This window comes from Pelecanus crispus, chromosome 12 (genome assembly GCF_030463565.1).
Source record: "Pelecanus crispus isolate bPelCri1 chromosome 12, bPelCri1.pri, whole genome shotgun sequence".
Lineage (NCBI taxonomy): Eukaryota > Metazoa > Chordata > Aves > Pelecaniformes > Pelecanidae > Pelecanus > Pelecanus crispus.
Window position 1 is genome coordinate 2,463,736 of NC_134654.1, and position 12,637 is coordinate 2,476,372.

A 12,637-nucleotide genomic window follows, 5' to 3' on the forward strand; every position below is an offset into this window, starting at 1 on the left:
CTAACCTGTAGGACAGGGCAATATGTATCATATGCAAAAAATGACAGACACCCTAACCTCACTGGAAATTCTCAAAGCGTAAGTAATAACCAGTCAACTGGACATAATACTAAGATAAATACTAGAGTCGTGGGTATTATTAATGCATGTGATATGAACTGGTTCTTCCTAAACACACATATGCCACCTGCTCATTACCCTCAGACAAAAAGATGTGGGGAATGAGCAGCGCATCCCAGAACAATGTCTACAGGATGGGACGACTCTACTAGGAACGTGGGTCTGTCCTGCCCCATGTTTCATGTGGGGCTATCCAAACCAGCAAAGACCTCAATTCCATACAGGTACAGAGGTCCTTGCCAGCTGGGAAGCACAGATAGCTAGCTCCTAGCTCAGGCCCTGCACAGCAGAAACAAAAATGCACTTGATTGTTTGCTAAAAAGGCCAAAGTGTGTACGTCTAATCTCACAGGGCCAAAGACACTTGTGTCCCTCTCTTCCTATGATCCAGGTAAGGGGGTGGCAGAACTGACCACCTCATAGGGCTGAGGGCACAGCTTTCACCCTACACGTCCACTACACTTATTTTTGTGGCGAGAGGAACTAGACAATATTCAGAAACCAGAGCCGTTTTCTCAGTTGAAAAAAAAAAAGAAAAAAAGGAGTAAAGAAACTATGAGAAAGATGCATGATGAAACAACACAGGTCTTATTATGGACACAAAACATCTTAGTGCCAGCTTACTGGAGAGCTTTTATCCGGAAGTCTGTGCAATACCCCAAAAGGCAAGAGTCTAAGAACAGCAGGTATTTGGTTTCCATTTCACAAACAGACAAATGACATCTCTCTCTCACAAAGCACAAACATGTTCTACAACCCAGGGGAAAGATGTTTCTCAAGCCTTCTACATCCATTCATTGGAAAAATTATTCCACCTCCTTCCCACAAAAAGCTCAGCATTTGGAGATTTAGTTTAAAAATGTAATACTAAAGAAATATGGGTGTATATGCAGACAAACTCTCTGGTAGCTATGCACAAAACTTCACTGGTATTTGCTTTACTAATTAGCATATTAAAACATTATAGTCTTCCAATAAAATTCCTCACTCTTTAAACAGACATAAACACAAGCAACATTTTGGCCTTGAGTGAATCTTGACTGAACTATTCCAGTTATTAACTGATTTAAGAAAATGCATACTAAACCGAATTTAAAACAGTTGCCATTTCTGTTAAAAGCCAAGTTCTTTGTAAGTTTTCATTATACCTGAAGACACCAGATAACTTAGTTGTCTATTTCCAAAAGAATTCCATAAAACTAGATTTCAAAATTGGAGGAGTTTTAAAGCAGGAATCAAAACGTAGGTACTGAGACTCATGAAAATTTCTTGTTTGGTGTCACAGTAATTACAGAGTGAAAGCTCAGCCAGACTGCCTGGACAGATGTGACCGAGACACCCAGGCTATGATGCCAGTGACAAATGGTTAACTGATAAGAAGAAATGGAGGGGGCGACAGACTGAAGAACAGGTCAATATCATGCTGTCATGAAGCCATTTGAGAAACATAATTAATCTATTACTCACCTGGCATCATCATTCATTGTACAGTGGTCAATAGGTGCCATGAAGCTCACCAGCTTGCTATGGACATGATACCTGAAGAGTGCAGGAAATAAGCAGGCAGCACATTAGTAACTATTAATGAAAAGGAAATGGTGCTGCTTGAATAGAAACACACCAGTCCCTGAAATGCAAAGCACTGGCCTTCCTGGTGGCTGATACCTAATGAGTCACTAGTTGGAGCTGGCAATTCCCCCTCCCTTCCCTCCTCCTTTCCTATAACATGGACACAAGAACAATCAGATGATACAATGAACCGAATAGCAAGCAAATCCTTTTTTATCACGGCTAGAAAGAGGACATACAGCATCCCTTAATTGTGTGCGAGTACCTAATCAGACTCCTGGACAGACAACCCTGAAAAGTCAGAGACAGAGAAACAAGAACTCGTTTTCAGCCTTCCCTTCAGCTGGTGTCTTAATCACCTTCTGGAATTTGTGCCCAGAGAGCCCACTGCAGGCAGCAGAAGCGTCAGAGCATCAGACCTTCTCAAGCATCCATCTGCTATCACTTTTTCCTTGCTCTGTGGTATCCACGGCCCTAAAGGATATCAAAATCCCACTCTGCTCGCCATACCCGCAGTTAGAAAGTTTTACCCCGAAAAACTTACAAATGGAGCATGTAAAAACAGGCAAAGGAGACAGGAAAAAGACCCGTGCAAAGAAGAGATGGGGCACGCCCAAGGTGATACAGCGCTGCTTCTGATTCACCAAAATATTTCTGCAAGCTGTACTGCACCTCCAGATACAGGATCCCCTTCCCGCTTTCCACACTGGGCTAGGAACTTGCAGTAGCTTTTCATGACTTATATTCAAGGACCTGACATATAAAATTTAACAGAGTACTGAAAAACTCTGAATGAAAAGGTGGCTTTAAACCCTAGTGTCTAAGGGCAGGGGATTCCAAAGCAATGGCTTTTGGTGTACACTGCCATGCTGCCTACCCAACTCTGAAATGTTTCATCCAAGCTGCTGCTATTTTTAGACCTTGACAAATAGCAGGCAAAAGGATTCACAAGCATTTGCCCAGAATCACCTTTCCACTCTTGTCACCTCTGCACTCCCTTCTGTTTGCTTATGCGGGAACATTCCCTCGAGGGGATTTTTTAGCTCACAAGACTATTTCAGCACAGCTCTTCAGGCACAGCACACACTCACCCTTACACAAGGGCTTCTCTGCACAATCAAATCTTTGTCGCTCGTAATGGAAGCAACTGCCCTGGTCTAACGCTGTAATGATGGAGTCAGGGAACAGCCACAGCCGCGCAGGGCTAGTACTGCAACAAACAACAGGTCAATAGGCTGGACTATGAAATAGTTCATTTATGAGACATTAACAACTGATGGGTTCCAACTGATGGATTCCTACAGATCGAAGCTTATACAGGGACAGTCTGCGCAGTGGCAAGGGGACGTAGCAATTCTGACAAATTCTCTGACACGAGCTGTTTGTCCAGTTACTGTCACATTTTTTTAAATCAGGACTTTAAAAATCCCAGTCTAGCAGATATAAAATATTTAATTTCATTCACAGAAAGACATCCCATGCAGCACAGGACCAGAAATCACTGACGTGAAAAATAGGTGTGCACACATCCCTCCTCCATCTCTACCTCAAGAAAAGGCATGTCCTAGTGAGGGATAGCAGAGGTCTAGGCACCAGGTTTCTTAAGCTCCCTGTGGAGTTTTAGGATGAGCTCACTTCCCCTCTTAGTGCCCCAATCTCCCTGCCTATGAAGAGGACAGGTACTCACGTCAAGCGCAAGATCAACTGCTTTTGAAAGCGCCTGAAGATCCTCAGACCTTACAATAAACTAGCACATTTCATCCAAACATGCCATAACATTGAAGGTCTGCTAAGGGATTGCTAAAAAGGAAGATTTAGGGAGACAGATGAAACTTCGTATGTGATAGTTTGCTTTCCAGGATCTCAAAGTCCTTCACGAAAACAAATCTAAGCACTGCAGCCCCAATGATAGAGAAGGAAAAAGAAGAACAGAGGGTAAGTGATCTGCCTGGGGTGACACTGACTCACTGGAAGAACCAACTATTTAAAAAACACCCATTTGGGCTCTATTGGACTATTCTGAAAAGATGCTGGAGCTTAACTGCATGTTAATCCCAAATACAGACAATGACACTTTTTTCTTTATTGATATTTTCCCTGCAGGGTCAGTGCAACTTTTATTTAAAGAAGAAAAAAAAGGCACCTAAGATCTAAGAGGCAATTGACTTGGCGAGATAGCTGATCTCTCAGGAATGCTGAAGCGCACAGATTGCACACAATGAGAGACTTCCCCATTATTCCTGGAGGTTTACGAGTCTGACTCAGTTGTGTGATGTTGTCAGTAGTTTTGACTGAATCATGAATATATCCAATTATGTGTGATGCTGACAGAAAAGAATATTGATAGTCAATAATTATAGGCTTTTCAGGCCAACAAAGTAGCTCTTCCCTCTTTTAATAAATTATCTTATGACATCTATCTTAAAAATTGCTATGCCAGGCCTGACCCAGACTGACTCCACTGACTTTCTATCGGATGCCATCTAAACTCACGATTTATAGTTTACTCACAAAAGGATGGTTAATGTTGCAGATTTTTCAGGAAGCGGTGCGGCTTTTCAGCATGCCTCCCTGCCACAAACACCTCCTCCGCTACAAATCATGCAGTCATGCTAAACTCGGGGAGACTAATATATCTGCTTTGCAAAGGGGAAAAAAAACGCTATCCTCTGCAGACTGCTTCCCTTTCCACCCTACCATGTGGAAGATTCTTCCACTGGAAACACAACAGGAGAGATCAACCCAAATTAGTGATCCAGGAATCAGGATGTGAAATGCTTTGAAGCAAAGAAAGCTGCGATGGGACTCACAAAAATAAAGAGAGATTAGACACCAAATTCCAATTGACAGTCAGTGGGAAATAGACATCTACCTCACTGAGGTGTTTCTGCACACCTTCCCCTAGAACTGCTACCCACGTTTCAGTCAGCTAAATATATATTGCACAAGAGGTGTTCCTTGGCTTTCACTGGAAATTATGGCCCCAAATTGCTTAGGGACATTTGGACACCTCTCTCCAGCGTTTTCCGAGACCAATGAACACTCTTGCCAAGACTGATCTGGGCAATGCTCACAGGCTGCATCCACCCAAGCCCTTATTCTAGGCTCAAAGAACATTAAGATTCCCCAGTGGATGCCCCAGAGCAAGACATCTTGGCCTAAAAGGCATGAATATGCCTACCAATGCACCCCAGAGCCAACCCAGTGCAGTCAGACTTTATTTGGCAAAATCAGAACTTCTTGCAGAAGCTGTCACCCACCGGATTCTTCTTCCTTTGCTGGCTTTTCTGTCCACTTTCTTCTTTATTTTGCTTCGTAACTTCTGGATGGCCAGCCATTGCCTGAGGAATGCAAAACAACATTTACACAACTTTTAGAGCCACTAGGAAAATGAGCATTAGGTACCCTGGGGTCTGAGGCCCTTCCCAGCCCTTCTACCTATTGCATTGACACAAGCAAAGGAGATCAGAACCTCAGGAAAACAAGTATGAAACAAGTGCCCGTGGTACTGCTTCACCCCACGGACACAGCATTTAAACAACAAGCGTTTCTCCTGACTCCAGCCACAACGGGACACGCAGACCAGACCCGCTGATCCTGATGAGACAATCGCTGTTCGGTGAGAATATTCTACCTGCTGGGAAACCCACGGAGGCCACAAGCTCGGCTCCATTTTTCATTCTTTCTTGATGACTGAATATTTTTAAGAATCTTTAGAATTAAAAATAAAATCTTTACAAAATATAAATGCTAAAATCTGTAAAACATGCCTTTACAGGTACTGCTTTTTTGTTTCAGCCTTGATTGCTAGAATGACTTCTGTTTTGCATATAGAAAGCCCGTAACAGAAGAGATGGCCTGCCACATCCTAAACTGATTCTTTAAGTGAGATAGGTTATGCTAACTTCATGAACAGAATTACCATCATGCAGTAGATGCTCTGAATCTATTTCCTCCCTCGGTTTTGCAAAGTATATTGAAAATTGTAAGCAAGTATTTCTCCCCACCATCTCTGGCTTAAACCTGGCAAATCTAGCAAGAAGCCCTATATAATGCTCCAACTATTACTACACGAAACTACAAAAGAAGGAAAAGCAATAAACCCTTTCAGAAAGCGCTGTCTCATTCCCGACTATTTAGGAGGGAGAGCTCAACTCCTCAAACAGAACTTCATCAAGTCAAAGAAGTTTTCAGCAGGGGAAAACTTCTACTAGTTATAAATATTTTTTTTTACGAAAACGAGCATCATCTTACCTGATTTATACAATGAAAACTCTACATCAGGGGAAAAAATCTAGCAAAATCCAATTACTGCAATCTTAATATAATCTTAATTACTGTAATCTATTTTATTGTAAAGTCAGATAAATGTACAATGTAATCACCACTTAAATGTAATTTTGTCTATATCATGTTAAATTATAGTGAATAGCTTTCCATAATATTCCAGACATACACAAAATAAATTTGACACATTGCACTAAAATTTGGGTAATATTTTACAAGGATAAAAGTTATTTCACCATCACAAAATTTCCTAACGCATTTTCTCCCCCTCCCCATACGCATACCCCCATAGCACTTTTTCAATGGAGAGCCCTGCTCCAGCATTTTCAGCCTTCCTCTGCTTTTACACTTTCCTAAATTATAGCCCATGGCTATTTAAATGTACACTGTTCATTAAGTGGTATTTGGAAGATTCTTCATTTTCTAACTATAGAATTAAACAGAGAAATAAGAGCTTCCCTGCACGGAATTATATTTTACTTCTGCGTGCAGGAACCATTCCCTGCTATTGTTTTAATTGCACAGTATCTTTTCTTACAGCAGGGAGAGAGCACACACAAGAATTGCTGTAACTGATCGCACAACAGCAGGTTTGCTCCTCTAAAACAATGACAAATCCGAGCTCATAATGAGAAAAGGCCAAATTGCAGCAGCAGGCAGTCACTTTGCCTAATTCCCCCTCGCTAGGGTCAGTTAAGACACCCCTCTATAGATTCCCTTTGTGCTGCCTGAACCACTGAGAGACAGAAATATCCAAAGTCCTTTTACATCTGGAAAGTATCTTCAAGGGATCGCAGACAAACCAGGGCACAGCTCAAAGGCTGGCAAACTCGGAATCAGGCGGTGTGATCCATAACTAAGGAATATGTTACAGAGGATGACTTTCTTGACTAATGTCATACTGTTTTAATAATCTCTTATGCAATTTCCTACACCCAGATGCTTTCTCCAAAAATTTTGCCCTCTACAATGAACTGGACCGGAAGCGCACAAGTAGTTTTGCGCTTCTGGACTGGAACGCAGTGCTGGGGTGAAGCTAGTGATGTTACAATTTCCTACTTACCTGCCCATTGCTACCTGGTCGTTGGGGTCCCATGAAGTGGTTTTGCGTTCTATAAGTTCTCGAAGGAGCTAGAAGACAGACAACAATCCCATTTAAAAACACAGTAAAGACATGTTAATGCAAACAGGCTCACAGGTTTCTCAGAAGATTTAAGAAATTGGCTGCCAAGTTCCCAAGGGAACCTGTATGCCTCATTTCTTGAAACTCCCTAGCAAACCCCAAGCCAACAACCAAGGCTTTTTAACATTTCCTCTGCACAAAAGAGTTTTCCAAGGGAAAAAGGTGATGTCCCTGAAAAGGTTCAAGCAAGGAAGCAGAACCCTATGCTGAAAGTGTAAGTAACTGTAGATCATGCCCCTCTTCCAAAAAGGTCCCCACAGAATATGTGACTGGGGCACGACACTGAAGGCCACTTCAAAGAACTTCTGTATATAAGTTAATTTCAGATGGATCTAGGAGTAATATAACCTTCCCTTCAACACATCACGGTTTATTTAGGTGGCATGTAGCATCATATCGTTCAGCTGAAGAGAATCTAAAAGGTTATGCAGAGCCAGAGGAGCACAACTTAGCAACACCATGGTCCAAGAACAAGGAGCCCCACATGGGCAAAGCCAACTGAGGATCTTCAGCCTAAGCAATGGCACAGGACTGGAATCCCTGGGGGCACTGGAAAGCCCCCTCTGGGACTGTCAGATGGGCCAGCCGTTCGGTAGCTGCTCGTCCCACGAGCCCAGAGCAAAGCGTACAATCCCACGGAGGGCAAACAGCCGACAAGCTTGCGGGGATGTGAGCAGTTGAGCCCGACATGAGATGGTCGTTTCTCACCCAGAGGGGCAGAATGAAGAACTCCCCTTGTATTTTAGAGGCTGGTATTGTTCCTCAGGCTTTTGGGAAGATAAAAAAGGCCTGGATCTTCACAGGCTGTTGTGTACGCAACTCCCATGGGCAAGAGATGGAATGCAGGCAGATCTGCAGGAAGACCTCTGCCCCACAGGTCTCACCCCACACTTCGAGCGGGGAGGGCAAGGGGGAACTGAAACACTTCACCAAACAGAAGTCAAGCATTGCTGGGCAGTAATGCTCACTCTGAGGAACAGCACAGCAAAATAATTTTTATAGCTAGGGCAGGAATGCTCAAGCAGACTTTTCTATTTCTTTTCATGTCCTGAGGGTTGGGTTTTGTCCTTTTTGCTTCCTGCAGCCAAAGAATATTGTGAACAGCCTTTTTGGATATTTGACCGGTGCTATATGTTTATCACCACTCACTGTAAATTGTATGTGCTGTGCCTTGGGTATTAGCCAAGATATTAACACAAAGAACAGAAATAAACACTCCGACACTGAGGGGCACAGACTGCTTTCTAGATGCTGACATTTCGCTGAGTAGTGAAGTTACTGCCTCGGCTCAGAACGGACCCGAACCAGACCCACCTGGAAACCAGAGAGTCCAGGCAATTCCACAAAGATGCTAGAGAAGAACGGATGAATGACGCTTTTCCTCCACCCTCTCCTTTGCTCAAGTAGGAGAGCTGGACTGCAAGGGTCAATCGAGGTACAGGAAAGCAGGGCTTGGGGAGCAGCCACGGTCCTGGCTAGAGTCTTCACCTGGCCCAAGCCAGCACCCACAGCCAAGGCAAGAGGACAAGAAAGAAGCTCCACATCCCCCCAGCAGCTGGGGATGTGTCCAAGAAAACAGCAGCTCAAGTGAGCCGACGGCATTTCTGAGCACAGCGTAGCTCCTGACTGCAACTGTGCCCAGAGCAGCCCGCCCTCGGACGCCTTCCCGGCACCGACGCCGCCCCACCGAGCGCAGCTGACACCAAAAGCTGTCCTGGGCACAGTGCTGCGTGAGAAACTCGCTGACCCCATTAGTTTCTGATCACTTAAGTACACTACTGGAGTGAGGGAGGGGAAAGACATGCACCCCACAAAAGAAAAATGCCATAAAGGTAGATGGGTATCATTTTATACCCCTTTTTTATTTTCAAGTAAGAGACACTCAAGCAACCGAGATAATATTTGTACCTGTCCTAACTATTCCTCTCCTTCCAGGCATATACCATATTACAAAAAAACCAAAAAGAGCGATTCAAGCATAACTAACAACCTCCCGTGACTTTTTTCTTCTCCTATTTGCTTATTTTTGGAGATTATTACTGCAGCAATTACATTTAAAAATTCCAGGAAGAGAGGCCACTGGTTTATTATCACTAGAAAACAGCAAGCTGCTTCTCTGCCCTGTTTATCTGATTGATTCCCAACATCTTTCTGGCACACAATCTATCAGTTTATCTCTCCCACTTCATCACAGTCACTTCTGGCAGCTAAATACAAGATCCAAATCCAGTGTTACACAGACATACGACACAGTAAACCTATGTAACACCACTACTCTGTAAACAGCTGCCCTTAAGGCTAAGCAGAAATGGGATCTTGGTTTCTAGTCAATATTCTGTCAAAAGCAAGGTGGGAGGGAGGGTTTTTAACAGCGGCGAGAAATGGTGCAGCAAGGTTTTAGTGGTTTCTTCCTGTACCGGCAATAAGGTGTGTTTACTGTCTCCTCTTATCTTGCTTCCCTGGCACGATGCACAGAAAAAACTGCTGAGTAGTAATGGCAGAGGCTAAGGCACAAGAAGACAGTAACGCACAGACGTCCTACGCCCTTAGAGAACTAAGCAGCAAGACATTTTCAGCAGGACCGGCTCTTCTTGGTGGCCCACCAAACCCAGCCGGGTAGACTAAGGAGTGCCACCAAGGTCTCACAACGATGTCCACACTGGTTAGAAAGATGCATTTTGGGGGTAGGTTCCTAATGCTGCACCTGGGAAGCGGGCAGGATCTTGCTGGACAGGATCACTCGCTTTTCGGCAAGGCAGCGTTCCCCGTGGCCGCTGCGAAGGGCAAGGAGGAGAACTGCGTGCCACGTAGCGTGGCGACAGCAGGGATCCCATCATCTGCTGGGGGGCGCGTCCTCTCCTCTGCGTACAGAGGATCCTCTCACCAGAATTAGCGGGGAAAAGCTTTGTGCAGCAGTAGGAGACTAAGCCCTGCGCACAGTCGTCTCCTCCGCGCTAACTAGGCCACCAGCCGATCAGCCATTAGTTGAGGCAGACGCGGTTTTGTTGACCTTGGGGCTGACGGTGAAATGATCTTTCAGTGCAGCGTCAACCGCAGGACCGGGGACGCTGCTGGGGAGAGGAGAGGGAGACAAAGACGAGGGGGAAGTAAAAAAAAAAAAGCAGGGACGAGAGGGGAATTAGGGACTAGAAATAAAAGCTGCGAAGCATCTTATTACATCTAAATAGTGTACGTCTTAAAGCTAAAGTTATAAATCATGCTAACAATGGTTACTAAAATAAAAGTGGATGTAGCCAGAGGCTACCACTGAAAAAGTCAGTCTAGACCTGCCTCGCTGCCTTTGGTCTTTAAGGATTTGATTAGTTTTTCCGCTTTCTAGTTCAGAGTCTTGCATTCAGCCCATGCTCCAGAGCCAGCTAGGGCTCAGGATACAGAATGAATGATAAATTCATTTACTGAATAAAGCAACACTGTTTTCACAGCACAAGACTTAAAACACTTCCGAAGCTGCAATATTTCATTAAGCTTGGCGATTCTGGTTAAAATTTATTAGTCAAAACAGAAAACTCTCATCAGACCCCATATATTCCATTAGGAGTGATATATGGTGTCTCCCAATGTCTAATTATTAACTAGGAAGTGTAAGTAAATCACTATCAGCATTAAGCCCTGATGTGTGAAGACAGAGTTTGAGTCAGGCAATTTCAGCATCAAAAGGCTTTGATTTGAAACATATCCTTTTCTGCTGTCCCTCCTTCACCTCTTCACATCTTCCCTGAACTTCAAAAACCTAAGCTCAGTCTCCCACGTAAATGAACACAACTGCTTACTTGCAACGAAGTGCAACCACCTCCAGCAGCCTGCAACTCAACGACCAACCCCGAGCTGCTCCTACCAAAAGCTGGAACCAGGAGGACATACCACGTGCAGAGCAGCCAACGGGCAGTACTAAGCAGAAGAAAGCTGCTAACAGCATTTATTCATCTTTGGAACGAAGCGGAGATGCTCGCCACGAGTGCTCCTGCCCACGCGTGTTTCTGAACTCAACAAAGCTTCGCTCTTAAAACCAACCCCGTCAGACTCCCTCGTCAAAACCAGGGCCTACCAACCGCAAGAAAAGCACGCAGAGGTCGTGTGGTTTGCCAAGGCCCACAAGCCGTGGTCACGGAGGGCCGCGAGCAGATGGGAACCGACTCTCCCTCCTGTGTCCTGAGCACGCAAGAGAGCTTAAACTCTGCGGCCGCTCACAAAGAGCAAGGCAGAACACGTCCAAAGGCAAGAGCTTCAAAAGCTGTTAGTATTCACCTATCTCTGCTGACACTAAAGCCATTGTTAAAATTTACACTGGAGTCAATGATGTGTGCTTTCTAAAGAATTCACCTTAAAAGGACTCCCTCCCCACACTAGTTAAAGAGATGCACACAAAGTACATTGCACAAAATTAGAGGGATTTAGAAATGCCATCGGGGTGTTGTTCAAGGGTAATAGAGATTCATTTCTCATTTTAGAGGTCAATTTTCATTTTAGAGGTTAGGTCTCATTTTCATGCACTATCTATCAGTGTTTCTAATACTACAGTTGCTGACCTTTCTGATTTGCAGACCCCTAAGAATTTCCAGTTGAGACAAAAGAGCTAAGTAGAGCTGAAATAAGCCTTGCGACAAAAGGCTCACTTTCCTGAGCTCTCACCGACCAGTTCAGATTAATACCTCGCAAAAGTTGACCTACAGTAAACAGGAAACGGTTTAGTTTACAAAGCTGAGGAGTATAATCGGAACAAAAGAAACACTTTTTCTCTGATGTTATTACAATCCTCAGAAAAGCCAGTAAAGGCAGGGGTCATTCCTGCTACAGTACATCAAAGCCACCTGCTCTGTCTTGCAAGCGGCACCGCTGCCTTTGAATTCACCGAGGCAGGTACGCGAAGAGGCGAGATGCAGTCTCAGCCCGGCCATTCTGCTGGCTGCTGTACGAGGACGTCGAACCGGTCCTGGCGGGCTCCCTGCCCCAGTAACAATACCAAACTGGGGGCTGCCAGCGTCCGTTTTAAAACAGCCGTGCAGAACAAGGGAAAAGCACAACCTCGTACCACTTCTGCCATCTTAGTCGCTTGCTGAAAGCAACGGAAACAGAAAAAGATTCGACTATCCGCGGATTCTGAAACGATGAGAAAAACGTGAGAAACTCAGGCGTCAGGTTTACCGGCAGCTGCTTACCTTTACTAGGGCACTCTGTCACCCCTTGGCTAAAAAAATACTTGCTTTATTAGCGAGTAACTCTCAAATATTTGCAAATTGCTTACGTGGACTTTCCTAGCTAAATGCGTATTTGTTACTAGAGACAGTAAACAAACAATTATTGTGTTGTGAAGGTCTACTAACTGCTCCCCCCTCTTTTAACACAGAATCCTTTCAAAAGCTCAGGCAAATTACCTTCATCCTGCCTCACAGAGCCCCAACATGACATGGCACATCGGAAAAAATGTGTTACTGTTTCCCTTTAACAGTCTAAAAAGCAG

The 12,637-nt window shown here is 44.3% G+C and overlaps 1 protein-coding gene across 1 annotated transcript in view; it reads right to left on the reverse strand.

The window, feature by feature from the left end:
- Nucleotides 1-1,582: 1,582 nt before the first annotated feature.
- The window catches only part of AATF (apoptosis antagonizing transcription factor), a 39,827-nt gene continuing 28,772 nt past the window's right edge, over nucleotides 1,583-12,637 (reverse strand). The window contains exons 9-11 of the mRNA XM_075719915.1: nucleotides 7,039-7,106; nucleotides 4,949-5,029; nucleotides 1,583-1,658 (exon numbers count right to left, since the gene is read on the reverse strand). Coding sequence (XP_075576030.1) covers nucleotides 1,583-1,658; nucleotides 4,949-5,029; nucleotides 7,039-7,106 — 225 coding nt within the window. The remainder of the gene's footprint in view (nucleotides 1,659-4,948; nucleotides 5,030-7,038; nucleotides 7,107-12,637) is intronic.